At 43.9% G+C, this 16,567-nt stretch overlaps 1 protein-coding gene across 1 annotated transcript in view; it reads right to left on the reverse strand.

The window, feature by feature from the left end:
* Positions 1-16,567, reverse strand: part of alpl (alkaline phosphatase, biomineralization associated) — a 121,501-nt gene that overhangs the window by 41,010 nt on the left and 63,924 nt on the right. The window contains exon 7 of the mRNA XM_041206405.1: positions 2,982-3,157. Coding sequence (XP_041062339.1) covers positions 2,982-3,157 — 176 coding nt within the window. The remainder of the gene's footprint in view (positions 1-2,981; positions 3,158-16,567) is intronic.

Raw genomic sequence — 16,567 nt, forward strand, 5'->3', positions numbered from 1 at the left:
CAGCCATACCGGCGAGATAGAATAAATGGCACGGCGGGCTGGATAAACGGCACAATGGATGGATAAACGGGACAGTGGGGTGGATAAATGGCACAATGGGGTGGATAAATGGCACAGAGAGATGGATAAATGGCACAGAGGGGTGGATAAATGGCACAGCGGGGTGGATAAATGGCACAGTGGGTTGAATAAACGGCACAGTGGGGTGGAGCTATAATCGGATATACCTTCAGAACAGTTCACAGACTTATATTGGGTCGACAATGGAAGGCTTGGGTTGACATAGAAGGGGGCCCACAGGGTTAAAAGGGAGGAGGCATTCACAGTGGCTGGAGGGATGGGAAGAAACAGATGTGCCAGCAGTGTGCTGGAATCTTTAAAGGAAATTTTCAGCAGTCTCTAGGGGTCCCTTTAAGCAACTCAGCATCACAGTCTGGAGATGATGTAGTACACATGTCACCCAGGGGCTCACACACCACCCAAGGGTGCACTCAAATAGCATCAAAGTCCCAGAAGAGATATAGGACCCCATTGAAAAATTGAAGCCAGACATCTGCCTGTTTTCAGGGTCCATGAAGAATCGAGTTGGGCAGAACCTCGGGAAACAATGCAAACAGGCAGGTAGCTGGGGGAGAAAAAGCACCCCTGATATCTCAAAATGAATGCTCCTCAAAACACAGGCCCAGCATTAAAAGAAGCTCCATGGACAGAGGCTCTTGTCAACCCATTTCCCAAGTAGATTTCATCTACACTTTGGATTCCAATCAAACAGCAGGAAATACATTCACAGCAGCTAAACAGCAAACACATTTGGCCATACATCCCCTTGAATGGTGGCTTTTGTTAAACAACAGGTTTCTTGATCTCTCTACATTTTCAATTCCACTACATGAATCGCAAGATTTTTCAAGAATCAAAACAGACTTTGGAAATTCAAAGCATTTTTTTTCTGCCTTCGAGATACTATGTGGTAATTATCCTCTCTGTTCAACTGGACAAAGGTACAATGATCCTTTGGGAATACTACACAACCAAGATCATCTTTATATTAGCTAGCAGGCTTTCAATAACAAATGCAGTGCTGTCTATAGCCCAAGACACGGAACACTCCAGCACACATTAGTGAGAGGGGTTTTATGTGATTTCATCACATTACAAGGGGGAATACAGAAGAGGTGCTATTGATGTAAAGCACGTTACCAGAATGGCTACAAGGGGACAGTAGCATAGTGGTAATATTTCTAGACTAGCAACCCAGAAGCCTGGATTAGTGCTCTGGAGACATTGGTTCAAATCCCACCAAGTCCGGAATAACATGCTAGTCTCATTAATAATGAAATTGCTGGAAGTCCTTCAGGAGAGGAAATCTGCTGTCCTCACCCAGTCTGCCAAAAAACATAACTCCTGACTGACAGCAAGGTGGCTCTTAACTGCCCTCTGTAAGGTCTGAGCAGCATTGTGGATGTACCTGCAGTACAAGGACTACAGCAGATCACCACCATCTTCTCAAGGTTAATTAGGGATGGGCAATACATAATGGCCTGGCCAGTGAAGCACACATCCTGTGAACAAGTTTGAAAAAATCGATTTTGCTCAATTGCCTAGCAGGGCCTGCTAATTAAGCCTCTGGGGAAGCTGGATCACTGTAATTTTCATGTCTTAGGTTGTAGACATATGCTCCCAGCATGGGCCCAACTCCCTTGCCTGGACTTTGCTCAGAAAGCAAGCATGAAACATTTGAGAGCAACATATCACAGGGGCTCCTGGATACTGTGTTAAGGAGCCTGCCCAATTAAGGAAGGCTCAGGGAGGAACTTACTTGCAAAATCATTTCAGATAGTTGTTTCTTTAATCTTTGGGCTGTTCTTCAGCCTTCAGGTGCATTCTACAGTGCCGGGTTTCCTCGGTCTAAGGATCAGGAAAGTAGGGCCCTGTCCCACCTCACTTCCATAGTTATTCAGGGCCTGCATCAAACCCAACTGGAGGCTCATACCTGCCCATCAGGAGAGCCCCAAGCAAACCAGGGCAGTGGGGGAAGAGGCCAGAGAATGAATGCTTCCCAAGAATAATACTGTGATTTAGGGAGGGAGGGTGGCACTAACACACACACAACACACACATACACACACACACACACACACACACGCGCACACAAAAACAGCAGAGAAACCATGTGATATTCATTTGAGTTTATAAGGTTGATAAGTTGATTAAAAGAACAAATGAGAAAATGGGGTGAGAATTGATTGGGGATATCCATTAAATCAGGCAACAGACTGGAAATGGCTTTTAAATTATCAGCTACTCACACCAGCCAAATTCCTCTTTCAGACTAGAGGCTGTGACCATGACACAACAATAAAGGGAAAGAAGGTAGAATTTTACACTTAACTAGCAAGGTGACTGCCACAGCAAGCTCAAGTGTTTTAATTAAACTATCTGCTTGGCACTGCTCTGGAACTAGCAAAGGAACAGTGGGGTCAGACAAATGCAATGACTGTGAAATACTGCACACACAGCCAGAATTCTAACCTGTAGTGTTAAAAAAATTCAGTCATGTTTGAAAGTGGGAGAATGTGGGGTGAGGCATTGGGATAGACAGTCAAAGGGGGAGACGGTGGGACAGACAGTCAAAGGGGAGACAGTGGGACAGACAGTCTTAGGGGGGAGACCGTGGGACAGGCAGTCAAAGGGGGAGACAGTGGGACAGACAGTCATCGGGGGAGACAGTGGGACAGACAGTCAAAGGGGGACAAGCAGTAATGGGGCGATGGTGAGACAGATAGTCATAGGGCACTAATAAAGGGAGCAAAAATACTAAAATGGGATGGACATCAAGTCCCTGGTGCCTGGACTGTCCCAGTGACTGTAGCATTGGGCGAGCATATAAAAGCAGCTGTTCTGGAACAATGTGCCCACACTACCTGGTCACCTCTTTAGAACAGTGCATGCACAGGAAGATTTGACAAGAGTAAAGTTACCTCAATACCAGGAATGTTATGAACAAGTTGTTGAGCAATATCTTTGCAGCCTTGTTCCAGTGCATCAAGCGGCATGTCAGAATCTGCGTACCATTCTCTATTCACCGAATGAGCGTAGGAAGCACTGGGCGTGGCATGCTGTACCCGTGTTGTAGTTACTATGCCCGTGGATTTACCTGTGGAGAAAATTAAAACAAAAAAAATGAATAACTGCTCAAAAGCAGACTTTTGAATGATCTCTGCATTCTTCAAACTCTGGCTTTTTGTCTATCCCACGTTAATTGCTCCATCAATGGTGGTTGTGGCTTCAGCTGCCTAGGCCCTAAGCTCTGGAATTGCTGCCTTAAACCTCAGTCCCTCACTCTACAGCAGTCACCTACCAGACAGCTTCCACATCACAGGGACTGCAGTGGCTCAAGAAGGCAACTCACCACCACCTTCTCAAGGGTAAATGGACGTGACAATAAATGCTGGTTTTACCAGCGACGCCCACTACCCATGAACGAAAAAAATCTTTATGACCAGGCGTTTGGTCATCTGTCCCAATGGCCAGAGTTTTCCGTGCCCATTGGCAGTGGGCGTGTTTGGCAGCGTGAGCGGACAATAAGATGAAATGGCCAAAAATTGTTTAGCGCCGTCATGAAGCCAGCCTCTGATCATCCATTCCACCCGTCAATGGTGGGCCACATTGCCCACCGCTGCATGTCGGGAACCTAATTTTAATACTTTAGCATCTCATTATAAGCCCTGCTTACCAGAATCATCCTCCCCCTCCACCCCCCATGCTGGGTCATCCAGGCACGTCGGCGTGACTCACAACTGTACATAAGCGACGTGCACCTGGCGAGCTGCACTTTGCTCTGGACTTCATGGTTTGTTTGCCTACCTTACTTTGGTCAACATTCACGGCCATCAGTGCCAGGCTTCACAGGCAGCACCACATCATTTTGAGGGGGGCTCATGGGCAAGTATGTATCTACCAGGCCAGCTGTAAGGCAGGGGTGGCTTTTCAATGGCTGCAGGGCTAGGGCTTGCTTGGGGAAGGGGGACGTGTGGCCTCAGGCAAGAGAAGGGTCCGCAGTTTGAGGGCTGTACTGGGGAAGAGGCTATCCCAGGGTGTGTGTGGGGGCCCATGTTGATCTGTGCAAGTCGCCTCAAGATGGTGAGGGCTGAGGAACAGCCTCTAAAGGAGATGAGGCCAGATGGTGACATGAGGGTGTGTGTGAGAGAGTGAATGTTAATGTCCCTTGAGCTGGAGTGAATGAGATGGCAGGGAATGTGTGATGGGCTTGTGAGTGTGTGAGTTTAGAATGATGAGATGGTTGCCTTTCCCTGGCAGCACAGATGAGATCATTCATCTGTTTTCTGCACTGGATGGCCAACCTCTTTGATGCAGCATTGGCACTGACCACCACTGCCACCGCCTACCAAGCTGAAGTGGTGAGATTGCTGGACCTCCTGCGGCTAGAGTGGGGGTGGAGGACATCATGGTGGGCCCCCAAAGGCATTCCAGTGATGGGTCACTGAACTGTTCTTGACTTTCAGGGCCATGTCTTTGTTGGAGAGGTCCTGGGCTACAAACATTGAGAACTGTGTGCATGTCTGCAGTTTAGATATAGCACCCGGAGTGAGGAAACAGTGATGTAACAGCGTGGTGGGTGATTCAGAGGCTGCATACCAACGAGATGGCGTGTTTCCTGTGGCTGTGTAAGTAGTGAGGTGGGTTTGGGACGATACGGCGCGAAAGCCTGCCATCATGGCCGGCAAGTAAAACGTCATTTTTCACGCCTGCTACGTAGTGGGTACGATTCCCCTCAATATCTCATGTGGTTGAAGTCAAATTTTGTAAGATAGTGCTCCTGTGAATCACCTTGAAATGTTTTACGATGCTAAAGGTGCATATAAATGTAAGATGTTGTTGTAGTAATTGCCTCCTTAAATACACTGTGCAGGGTCTTCCGGTCACACCCATTGGTGGGATTTACCACTGCCACCAAAGTCCATTGACTTTAGGCGGGATCAGACGATCCTGGCAGTGGGCGGGCCTGGAAAATCCCACCCTGAATCTATTGATATCTCTTTGTATTTTACACTTTCAACAACTTTGGTTACAGTGCCACCTATCATTGTGTCACTGGCTTTCTATCCCATCATCTAAGCCATTGGTAAATATGTTGTAATAGTTATGGCTCCAACAGAGATCTTTGCGAGAAGCCACTAATCATATTCCGCTGACTATAGAGCAGTTGTCCGTTATCCCTACTCTTTATCTACCGCCTCGCAGCCAATTTCCTAACCAGGTCAATAATTGACATTCAATTCCAATGGCTTCAACTGCAGCCAAGAGTCTCTTATAAGAAATATTATCAACTGCCTTTTGAAAGCCCATTGCAAGTAATACTCACACACATTCCCTTTCCATGGTTTCAGTTTTCTTTTATATAAAAAATTCAATCAGGTTAATCAGGCTGAACCTAACCTTTGCAAATCCGTGGCCAGGATATTGCTGTCGGCGAGCGGGGGCGGGCCCGACACGCTGATGTGCAAAATGACGTCAGGCGCGCGGCCCAACATCATCACGCCTCATTTTGATCTTTTGTTCACCGGACGCGCGCTGGAAGTGGCTACACGCCCACTGAACTGTCAACAGCCTATTAAGGCCGTTAAGAAAGCAATTTACCATATTAACAACACTGCCCGTCCAACCTTAAGGTTAGTGGGCAGGCGAAGAACCCAAGCGGCCTTCGCATTCTTCAGGAAACCTCATTCACTAGCAGGATGAAGTTTCCTGAAGGTTTTTATTAAATTAATAAATAACTTTTGCTAAATGTACAAACGTGTCCCAGGTCATGTGACACTCACATGAGGTGACATGCTTAAATAATTTTTCTGTTCGTTTATTCAAAACTTTCATCAGCTTAATCTCCCTGAGGCAGCTCCGTGCCTCAGGGGGAGTGCTGCGCTCTTCACGCACATGTGCGAAAGAGCGCAGGCCCTGCCTCTCCCTCCTCCCACCTGCCCACACATGTAGCGCTGAGCACTACAAGCCTTACTTGGCCCGCCCATGTAAAATGGCAGTGCACAGCCAATCGCGGGCTGCAATCAGCTCTGCGCCTGCTCCCTCCCAGCCTGCCTGACATAGGTAAGATGCAGCCCCTTGGCTTTCTGACTGATCAGCTGAAAATTTCAAAGTGTTTAGTCACCCTGTCCTTAATATTAGACGCTTAGAAATTGCCAAAAACAGATGTTAAGCTAATTGGATTATTGTTCGCTCGTTTCCCTCTGTCACCTTTCTAAATAGTGGAGTGACATGTGCAATTTTCCAACCTGAAGGAATGGTTCCTGAATCAGGAGAATTCTGGAATTGTATACTAAAGCTGGGAATCTGAAATAAAAAGTAAATGCCAGAAATGCTCAGCAGGTCTGGCAACATCTGTGGAGAGGCAAACAGAGTTAACGTCTGTCATCAGAACTGAGGAAAGGTAAAAATGTAATAGGGTTCAAGCAAGTGCATGGGCAGAACATGGTAAAAGATAGGGTGGAAGAAAGGGGAGTTAAAATGACAAAAGGGTTGGTGGTGTAGGGCAAAAGGGAGCAGTAATAAGGCAAGTAAAGAGACAAAAGATGTGTCTAGAGGAGGTGTGAATGGCAGAACGATCAACAGCTGCCATCCGAGAGCAAAAAATGAGAGGAAACCGGAAACCTGCAAAGAAAAAGGAAACAAAAACATGGCAAGGGCTCTGGTCTAAAATTGTTGAACTCAATGTTGAGCCCAGAAAGCTGTAAAGTGGTGAATCAAAAAGTGAGAAGCTATTCCTTGGGGCTTGTGTTGTGCTCCAATGAGGCACCTACAATGTTCACATCTAATTTCTTCAAAATCCTAGGACGGAAACGATCTGGTCCTGGGGATTTGTCGCTCGTTGGTGCCATTATTTTCTTTGTTCCTGTTTTCCCTAATGTTAATTTTGGTTAGCCTCTGGATCAATTTTAGTGACCTTGGGATGTTGACCTCTTCTTCTATTGTAAATACTGATGCAAGAAATTATTCAGCACATTAGCCAGTTCCTCATTTCATTGCCATTATCATTGTTATCAGTGTTTATGGGGCTCACATTGCTCCTGACCACCCTCCTTTTCCTAATATAATCGAAAAAAATGTTCATGTTGATTTTGTTATCCTTTGCAAGTTTTTTTTATAGTTTACTACTCATTTTATCACCCTTTGCTTTAATTTATTTATTTTCCACTCACCAGGATCTGTGCATTTTGATTTTCATATGCCATTTTCTTTTAGTTTTATGTGGTTTCTTACCTCTTTAATCATCCATGGCTGTTATTTTTTCTGGCAGGTAGACCTCTTGCTCCTTACGGCTATGAACCATTTTTTGTCACATTAAATCATATTTTGAGCACCTCCCACTGATCTTCTGTCATTTTACCCATTAACAGATTTGCTCAGTTTACTGTGGACGGTCTCTATCTCATCACATTGAAGTCAGCCATACTTAAATCTAGACGCATGGTAGCTGTTTTGCGATTGTCCCTTCCAAAAACAATTTGACTCAATCATTTTCTGATCACTATTAGGCAAAAGTTCACATCTCATCAGACTGTTGATTAAATCTGATTCATTATTGAATCCAACATGGCGTGTCCCCTTGTTGGTTCCAGGAAGAATAGACAGTGGAGTTAATTGTGAATTGAAGAAACATTAGGAAAAAGAACTTCAGGCTGTTATCATTTTGCAACTTTAGCAGCTGCAATAAGGCACATCAAAAAAAACTTCTTTGTTGTCATGAGCCTGTAACCTATTAACTTCCAACTTACTTCCTGCGGCAATTGCTTTTCAGTCTTTAACTACGCACAGTTTTCAATGTTTTGCATTACTATTTTCTGCCAACAGGAGTCTCCCAAGCCCATGGCTTGTTTTTTTAATTCACCGGGATGTGGGCATCGCTGGCTGGGTCAGCATTAACTGCCCATCCCTAATTGCCCTTGAGAAGGTGGTGTTGAGCTGCCTTCTTGAACCACTGCAATCCATGTAGTGTAGGTACACCCACAGTGCTGTTAGGGAGGGAGTTCCAGGGTTTTGACCAAGCAACAGTGAATGAACAGCGATATATTTCCAAGTCAGGATGGTGAGTGGTTTGGAAAGGAAGTTGTAGTTGGCAGTATTCCCATCTGTCTGCTGCCCTTGTCCTTCTAGGTGGTAGAGGTGTGGGTTCGGAAGTTGCTGCTGAGGAACTCTTCGTGAATTGGTGCATCTTGTAGATGGTATATCACTGCTGCCAATGTGTGTTGGTGGTTGAAGGAGTGAATGTTTAAAGTGGTGGATGGGGTGCCAATCAAACGGGCATTCCATTGCACTCCAACTGTATTATGGAGACCATAACTGACTATGCACCTGCATTGGGAAAATGGTGATCCATGTTCAAGCATAGGAAGTGTACTTTATACCTCGGACAGTGGTCAGTATGAGGGATGTACGTTACACCTCAGATAGTGGTCAGTATGAGGGATGCACTTTATACCTCGGACAGTGGTCACTATGAAGGATGTATTTTATACCTCAGACAGTGGTCAGTATGAGAGATGTGCTTTATATCTTGAACAGTGGGCAGTATGAGGGATGTACTTTAAACCTCGGACAGTGGTCAGTATGAGGGAGGTAGTTTGTACCTCAGGCAGTGATCAGTATGAGGGGGAGGTATTTTATACCTCAGACAGTGGTCAGTATGGGAGATGTACTTTATACCTTGGACAGTGGTCAGTATGAAGGATGTACTTTATACGTCAGACCATGGTCAGTATGAGGGATGTACTTTATACATCAGACCATGGTCAGTATGAGAGATGTACTTAATACTGCAGAGATTGGTCAGGAACAGCTTTTTGTGACTGTAAAGAGCTGCAGCTGGAAGTGAACAACATGGGCCTCCGAGCTGCTAACTATTAAAGGTCTGAGCATGCAGGAATCGCAGGTCAACAATCCAAATGATCAAAATGATTGGATATATTAATGAAATTTCAAGAGCACAATCCCTCACACAGGGTCTGTGTATGTTCTGCCAATACATTACAGCACACACTCCAAATGGAGGAATTTGTGGGTTTCCAATGTGATCTAATCAATCTAGAATGGATTTCAGACCCTACCTTACCCTGCAGCAAAAAAAGGGCATCATTCAGGCTGGTTGTAAATAATGACTGAACTCATAAATCAGATAAATCTTTGTCTTCACATTCCAGCTATTAATCTTGCAGGCCAGATCATCCGAGTTTTATAGAATCCACATGATTTCCATTTCAATAAATTGAGTGAATGAGTGACAACAGCACATGAAAGTAATGACTGAACTCATGGGCAGTTTGCCTAAGATTAAATCCATCCGTGTCTGTCATTGATTAAGCATATTTTATGAAAGTAGCTAAGTCTCAGATCAAATTGACCCAATTATCACCACGGCAACCTGTAAAACAGGCTTTTAAATTCTCCTGTGTTTAACAAATCTGACTGCAGATTTTTTTTCAAATGGCAAACTATTGCTCGCAAAACAAAAGCCCTTCCTTTCTGAGCTGGGTTATGATGATTTCTCTCCCACCCATTGGTTCCCAAAGGTTTAAAAATTTCTTCCCACCAACCAGGCCTCAAGTCCTGACTCTTCACCGCCTACAGGGCACCTAGCCATTGGCTGGCAGCAAAGGAAAGCTGAGGAAGCCACAAGCAGATAGATCTTACCCAACATCTGTCCCGAAGGGAAGGTCTTGCCAGACCAAACTGATTATTATTTTTGTAGAGGTAACAGAGCGAGTAGACAGTGGTAATACAGTAGATGTAACTTATCTGGATTTTCAAAAGGCCTTTGATAAGGTGCCTCATGATAGCTTAATGAATAAGATCAGAGAATGTGGAGTCAGGGGACAAATTCCAGAATGGGTTGCTAGCTGACTTCAAGCAGAAAGTAGATGGTTGCACAAGGATCAGTGCTGCAACCACTGTTGTTCATAATTTGCATTAACAATTTAGACTTTGGAATGACAATTTTTAAATTTGCGACTGACACCAAATTGAGAGGATAGTCAATACTGAGGGGGACTGCAACAAATTACAGACGAATATGAATAAACTTGCAGAATGGGTAAATAATTGGCAAATGAGGCTCGACACAGATAAGTATGAGGCAGTACTTTTCGGCAGGAAGAATAGGGAGGTCAATTATTATTTGGATGTTGCAAGTCTAGGTGAGGTAGAGGAACAAAGAGATCTCGAGTACAAATACACAAATCACTTAAGTTATGCCAGAGGTTAGCAAGGCCATAAAAAAGGCAAACCAATCACCAGGCTTTATTCCTGAATGAATAAAATGGAAGAGTAAGGAAGTTATACAAAACCTGTATTGCACCTTGGTTTGACCACGCTCAGAGCACTGTGTGCATTTCTGGTTGCCTTAGTTTACAAAGGATTTTAGAGGCTCAAGAGAGGATTACAGAGAAAATTTACAAGGGTAGTACCAGAAATGTGTGGGTGTACATATCAGGAAAGGGCTAACAGGCTGGGTCTCTTCTCTTTTGAAAATAGAAGGCTGAGGAGTTACTTAATCGAGGTGTTTAAAACAATGAAAGGTCTTGATAGCATAGATACAGAGGGAATGTTTCCTCTTGCAGGGAAGAGCATAACTAGAGACCATCAATATAAGATGGTCACCAAGAAATCCTATAAGGAATTCAGAAGAAATTTCTTTGTCCGAAGAGTGGTGAGAATGTGAAACTCGCTACCCCAGGAGGCAATTGAAGCGAATTGTATTGATATGTTGAAGGGGGAACAACTTAAGCACATGAGGGAGAAGGGAATAGAGGGTTATGATGGTAGATTGAGATGAGAAAGGATGGGAGGAGGCTCGAGTGGAGCCAAAACACCGGCATGGACTGGTTGGGCCAAATGGCCTGTTTCAGTGCCATATATCCTAGATAATCCTGTCCTATGTAATCCTAAAATCAATATATTACATATTACACACACAGGGATGCCAATATCCATGTCACATGAAATGTTGTGAGATTTTAAAAAAAAAACTGATGATAATGGTTTCTCTATACAGCAATGACTAGAGTTCAATAAATGTCCCATTGCCTGTAAAACACTTTGGCATGTCTTTGTGTTGTGAAAGGTGCAATATAAATACAAGTCTTAAAGTCTTTGGATGTTCTTGCAACTCAGATCTTTGAAATAAGAATGACTCATCAAAATCTATTCATCAGACTGGAGGAAGGCCCATGTGGCAGATTAAGGCACAATTGAGAAAATTAGGCTTTCAAAACGTACCACAAAATGAATCATCCCTCATCGCTGAAGACTTACAACATCCAAGTAAACAACTGTATGGGAACCTCAGCAACTTTACCACAAATAATTAAAACAAGATCATCAGGGACTTCCCAGGATGGATACTGCCAACATGGGTCTGCTGTAGATATCTTCTTGAGTTCAGTGACATCAGTCCCCTGGTAATTGATTGTATACTAGAGCAAACTCAGACTATCTAGTATCCGGTTGTAACAGTAGTACACATTGGGATATGACTCCAGTCTGCCTCAAGAAGGACCGGAATAATGTCTGCCAAGGTGGAGCCAGGAATAAAGGTAAGCTGCTTTATTTAACAGAAATGGAGCAAACAGAGTAACATTATGATCAACTGTTCCGATGATGCTACCTTCAAAAACAGTTCCTCTGACATGTCCTCCTTCTTCCTTGACCGAGGTTTTCCACCCACGGTCGTTGACAGGGCCCTCAACCGTGTCCGGCCCATTTCCCGCGCATCCGCCCTCACGCCTTCTCCTCCCTCCCAGAAACATGATAGGGTCCCCCTTGTCCTCACTTATCACCCCACCAGCCTCCGCATTCAAAGGATCATCCTCCGCCATTTCCGCCAACTCCAGCATGATGCCATCACCAAACACATCTTCCCTTCAACCCCCCTATCGGCATTCCGTAGGGATCGCTCCCTCCGGGACACCCTGGTCCACTCCTCCATCACCCCCTACTCCTCAACCCTCTCCTATGCCCACGCAAAAGATGCAACACCTGCCCCTTCACTTCCTCTCTCCTCACCATCCAAGGACCCAAACAATCCTTTCAAGTGAAGCAGCATTTTACTTGCATTTCCCCCAACTTAGTCTACTGCATTCGTTGCTCCCAATGTGGTCTTCTCTACATTGGAGAGACCAAACGTAAACTGGGCGACCGCTTTGCAGAACACCTGCGGTCTGTCCGCAAGAATGACCCAAACCTCCCTGTCGCTTGCCATTTTAACACTCCACCCTGCTCTCTTGTCCACATGTCTGTCCTTGGCTTGCGGCATTGTTCCAGTGAAGCCCAACGCAAACTGGAGGAACAACACCTCATCTTCCGACCAGGCACTTTACAGCCTTCCGGACTGAATATTGAATTCAACAACTTTAGGTCGTGAGCTCCCTCCCCCATCCCCACCCCCTTTCTGTTTCCCCCTTCCTTTTTTTTTCCAATAAACTATATAGTTTTTTCCTTTTCCCACCTATTTCCATTATTTTTTAAAAAAAATTTTTTTAAATCTTTTATGCTCTCCCCACCCCCACTAGAGCTATACCTTGAGTGCCCTGCCATCCATTCTTAACTAGCACATTCGTTTGGATAATATCACCAACTTTAACTTTAACACCTATGTGTTCTTTTGTTCTATTGTTGTTGACATCTTTTGATGATCTGCTTCTATCACTGCTTGTTTGTACCTACAACCACACCCCCACTCCACTTCTCTCTCTCTCTCCGCCCCCCCCACACACACACCTTAAACCAGCTTATATTTCAACTCTTTCTTGGACTCGAAATCAAGTTCTGTCGAAGGGTCATGAGGACTCGAAACGTCAACTCTTTTCTTCTCCGCCGATGCTGCCAGACCTGCTGAGTTTTTCCAGGTAATTCTGTTTTTGTTTTTGTTTTGGATTTCCAGCATCCGCAGTTTTTTTGTTTTTATTACATTATGATCAACACAGTTAAATGAAAAAGGGCAGTTTATCTTCATGCAATGTGTCACCCATAATTCAGTTGTTTGCACTCACGCCTTTGAATCTCAAGGTTCTGAGGTCAAATCCCATTCCAGGACTTGAGTACAAAAAACGCTGACACTCCAATGCAGCACCGAGGGTGCGTTGCACTGTCAGAGGTGCCATCTTTTGGGCAAGTCGTTTAAACCAAGGCCCCAACACCCTGCTTGACAGGATGTAAAAGATCCCATGGCACTATTTTGAAGAAGAGCAGAAGATTTATCCCTGGTATCCTGGCCAGTATGTAACACTCAATCAACACCACAAAGGCAGATTATATGGTCATTGTCACATTACTGTTTGTGGGAACTTGCTGTGCACAAATTGGGTGCCATGTTTGCTACATTTCAACAGTGACTACACTTCAAGAAGTACTTCATTGGCTGTAAGGTATTTTGAGACGTTTGGTGGTCGTGAAAAGCGCTACATAAATGAAGTAGGGCCTACCAGACATGCTCTGCCAATTACCAGAGACTGCTCAGCTCTGAAGAAGAATCATATGAACTCAAAACATTAACACTATTTTCTCTCCACAGGTGCTGCCAGACCTGCTGAGTTTTTCCAGCAGTTTCTGTTTTATTTCTGCCCAGCACTGAGTTCTTTACCAATTACTGAGATAGGCATTTGGATTGTTTATCATTTAGAGTTGCTAGGGAAAGAATATCAATGCCTAAATTTCTAATCATTTCACCAGCTTTTGTCTCAGTGTATTTCCCAAAACTTCCATTATTGTGCTTTGTTTTGAACACCCAACTCATAAAAGTAACTTCTTCTAAAGGTAACTGTGGAAAATGGTTAAGAAAAGTCCCAAAACATGAGAGCCACCATTGATTAAAGCCCAGTCCCTGATCCAGGACTGTATTTAAGCATTCCACCCAATTAATCTCAGAAATTATTTAATCATCTTCAAACTCCATGATTCCACCATGAGCCACAGCACCTGAATATTGACCATAGCCACTTCAGAGTGAACCATTTCTCTCATTCACCTTCCACTCGTTCTCATTTTGGAAATTGTAGTCTGCGTTTCTCTCATGCTTTTTCACTAGTCCAGTTTCATGTTTTTTTCAGTTGTCAGCCGTGGCTGAGCGATAGCATTCTTGGTGCTGAGGGCTTGAGTCCCATTCCAAACACTTCAGTACACAATCTAGGGCGGCATGACAGTACAGTAACTGAGGGAGTGCTGCACTGTCCGGATTTTCGCAGAGTCTGGACAACTCCAGAGCAATTTAAAGATAATGGGCGGGAAGTGATTCCAGGACTCCTGTCCCCATTCCCAGAACCAAGAATTTTCGCTGCGCAGGATAAGGATGCAAGTAATGAGTCTATACCCGGCAGGGGTAGGCATCTCCTAGCTCCCAACAATTTCATGGATGACTCTTAGTTCATGTGCCTCTTAGGAGTTATAAACAATATTCTTGAATCGAGATCCTTTTGAAAGGTAAGTTCAAAAGATCTTACCCATGGGCCCGTCATGCCTCTTCAATACTCCCATGACACCTCCATGACCCCCATGTCACCTACGTGGCCTCCAAACCCCTTCCAGGGCCTACATGTGCTTCATGCCACCTCCATGACCCCCTCCATGCCCATTCACCCCATATGCACTATGTACAGAACTAATTAGGCATAGAATAACAATGACAAGTGTGGAAATGCTGAGAAAAAAACACCCATTCAGAAATTTTCTTTGAAAAAGTTCCTACCACCCTCTAAAAGTGACAATCAGGGTGATTGGAGTTTCAGTAACAGAGGCTTCAACCACTTCACACCTCTTAATCTTATCCAAATAAACATTGAGGCATTGACAAAAGAAATCACGAAAAGAACAACTTATTATACTCATATAAAGATGTCAATCAAGCAAAGCCAATAATCCACTTCAGTTGTCAAACAGAACCCCTGCTGAGCTAATGCATTTGTCAGTCTTGGATCTCAGCCAAGCATTCATAATGAGCTCAAATGGCGAACACAGATGCCTGGCTGCCTGTTTCTACTGATTTAGTTATTCAGTTCTGCTCATTGTGGGGTAGATCTCACAGTCTCCCCTACATTATAACAGTGAATGATGTCCAAAAGAAGTCCATTGTCTCTAAAGCACTTTGCGGGGGGGACATCCTACAATTCCATCGTTTATGTTAAAGTCCAAAACAAATTTAACAAAGAAGAAAGCCAAATCACTGACCAACATGAAACTTACAAGCAGTTACAACTGCCTTCTGAATGCTCGGAGCCACTTATAAATAACTACATTTAATATGAAGTTGTCTTGAAGACATGGACCAGGTTACCAAATATCATAACTAGGAATAATACCACAAGAGCTCTGCTTTATGTGTTAATTAGATCCATTGCTTAATAAAATCAAAGGTTAAATCTGGAAGTGTCGACAACCTTTGTTCTACTGGGGAGCTTCCAGTTTGATGTGATGCTGGCTAAAAAATTCACGGCCGTGAAACCATATATCAAATTCATTGATATTTTTAGCGTCTTTTCACTTTGGAGTTTTCTGGCTTTGTATTGTTAAAGAAAATTGCTCAAAAATATTCACAGCATCACAGACTCCCTCCAACTTTTCTAACATCCAAGTTCTTAAATTTCCCCACCGTCTCCATCAATCTCACTATCAACTAGTTTGGCCTGCTAATATTTTTCTGAACATGGTTAAGTTATGCAGCAGAATTATGGCCAAACCCACATTTCCCCAGCTCTGATTTCTGTTGGTTACACTATTCTGAAACTCAGGTGCACCATAATGCAGCAGAGAATCCAGCAACCTTCCAGTGCAATATTGCACACATTCTAAGTAACACTCACTTTCTATTTTTGTATAAAATAAGTTCATTCATAGCCTATTTCCAACATGTGATAGCACAAGTCAAATGTGGAAAGAATTAGAGTGAAAAAAGGCAATGAGAGAACACAGCTGCACTGGAATAATCCTCATGGAATTAGCATCTGAATCCCTGTGCCTTTAGGGCATGTGTTAATAACAAGATCAACAATAATAACCTGAATTTATATAGCATCTTGCTATATAATGTTGAAAAGCACTTCACAGGAGCGTCAATAGACAAAAATTGGCACAGGACCAAAGAAGGACACAACAAGACAGGTGATCAAAACCTTGGTCCAAGAGATAAGTTTTAAGGAGCAGCTTTGAGGAGGATAGAGAGGTCAAAAGGTGGAGCAGTTTAGGAAGGAATTTGTTCACCTTACAGCCATGGCAGCTGAAGGCACGGCCATCAATGGTGGGACAAAGGCTGTCAGGGATGAGAAAAAGGCCTGATTAAGAGATGTGTAGACATCTTGGGAGGTCCTACAGATGTGTAGACATCTAGAAGGGTTCTAGCTATGTGTAAATATCTTGGAGAGTTTGAGTGTTGGAATACGTTACAAAAATAGGTAAAGTGAGGCCACAAAGCGACATGAAAGCAAGGATTCGATTTTTAAATTAGAGATGTTGTCAGGCCCGAAGCCAGTGAAGGTCAACGGGTGCAGGGATG

This window comes from Carcharodon carcharias, chromosome 15 (genome assembly GCF_017639515.1).
Source record: "Carcharodon carcharias isolate sCarCar2 chromosome 15, sCarCar2.pri, whole genome shotgun sequence".
Lineage (NCBI taxonomy): Eukaryota > Metazoa > Chordata > Chondrichthyes > Lamniformes > Lamnidae > Carcharodon > Carcharodon carcharias.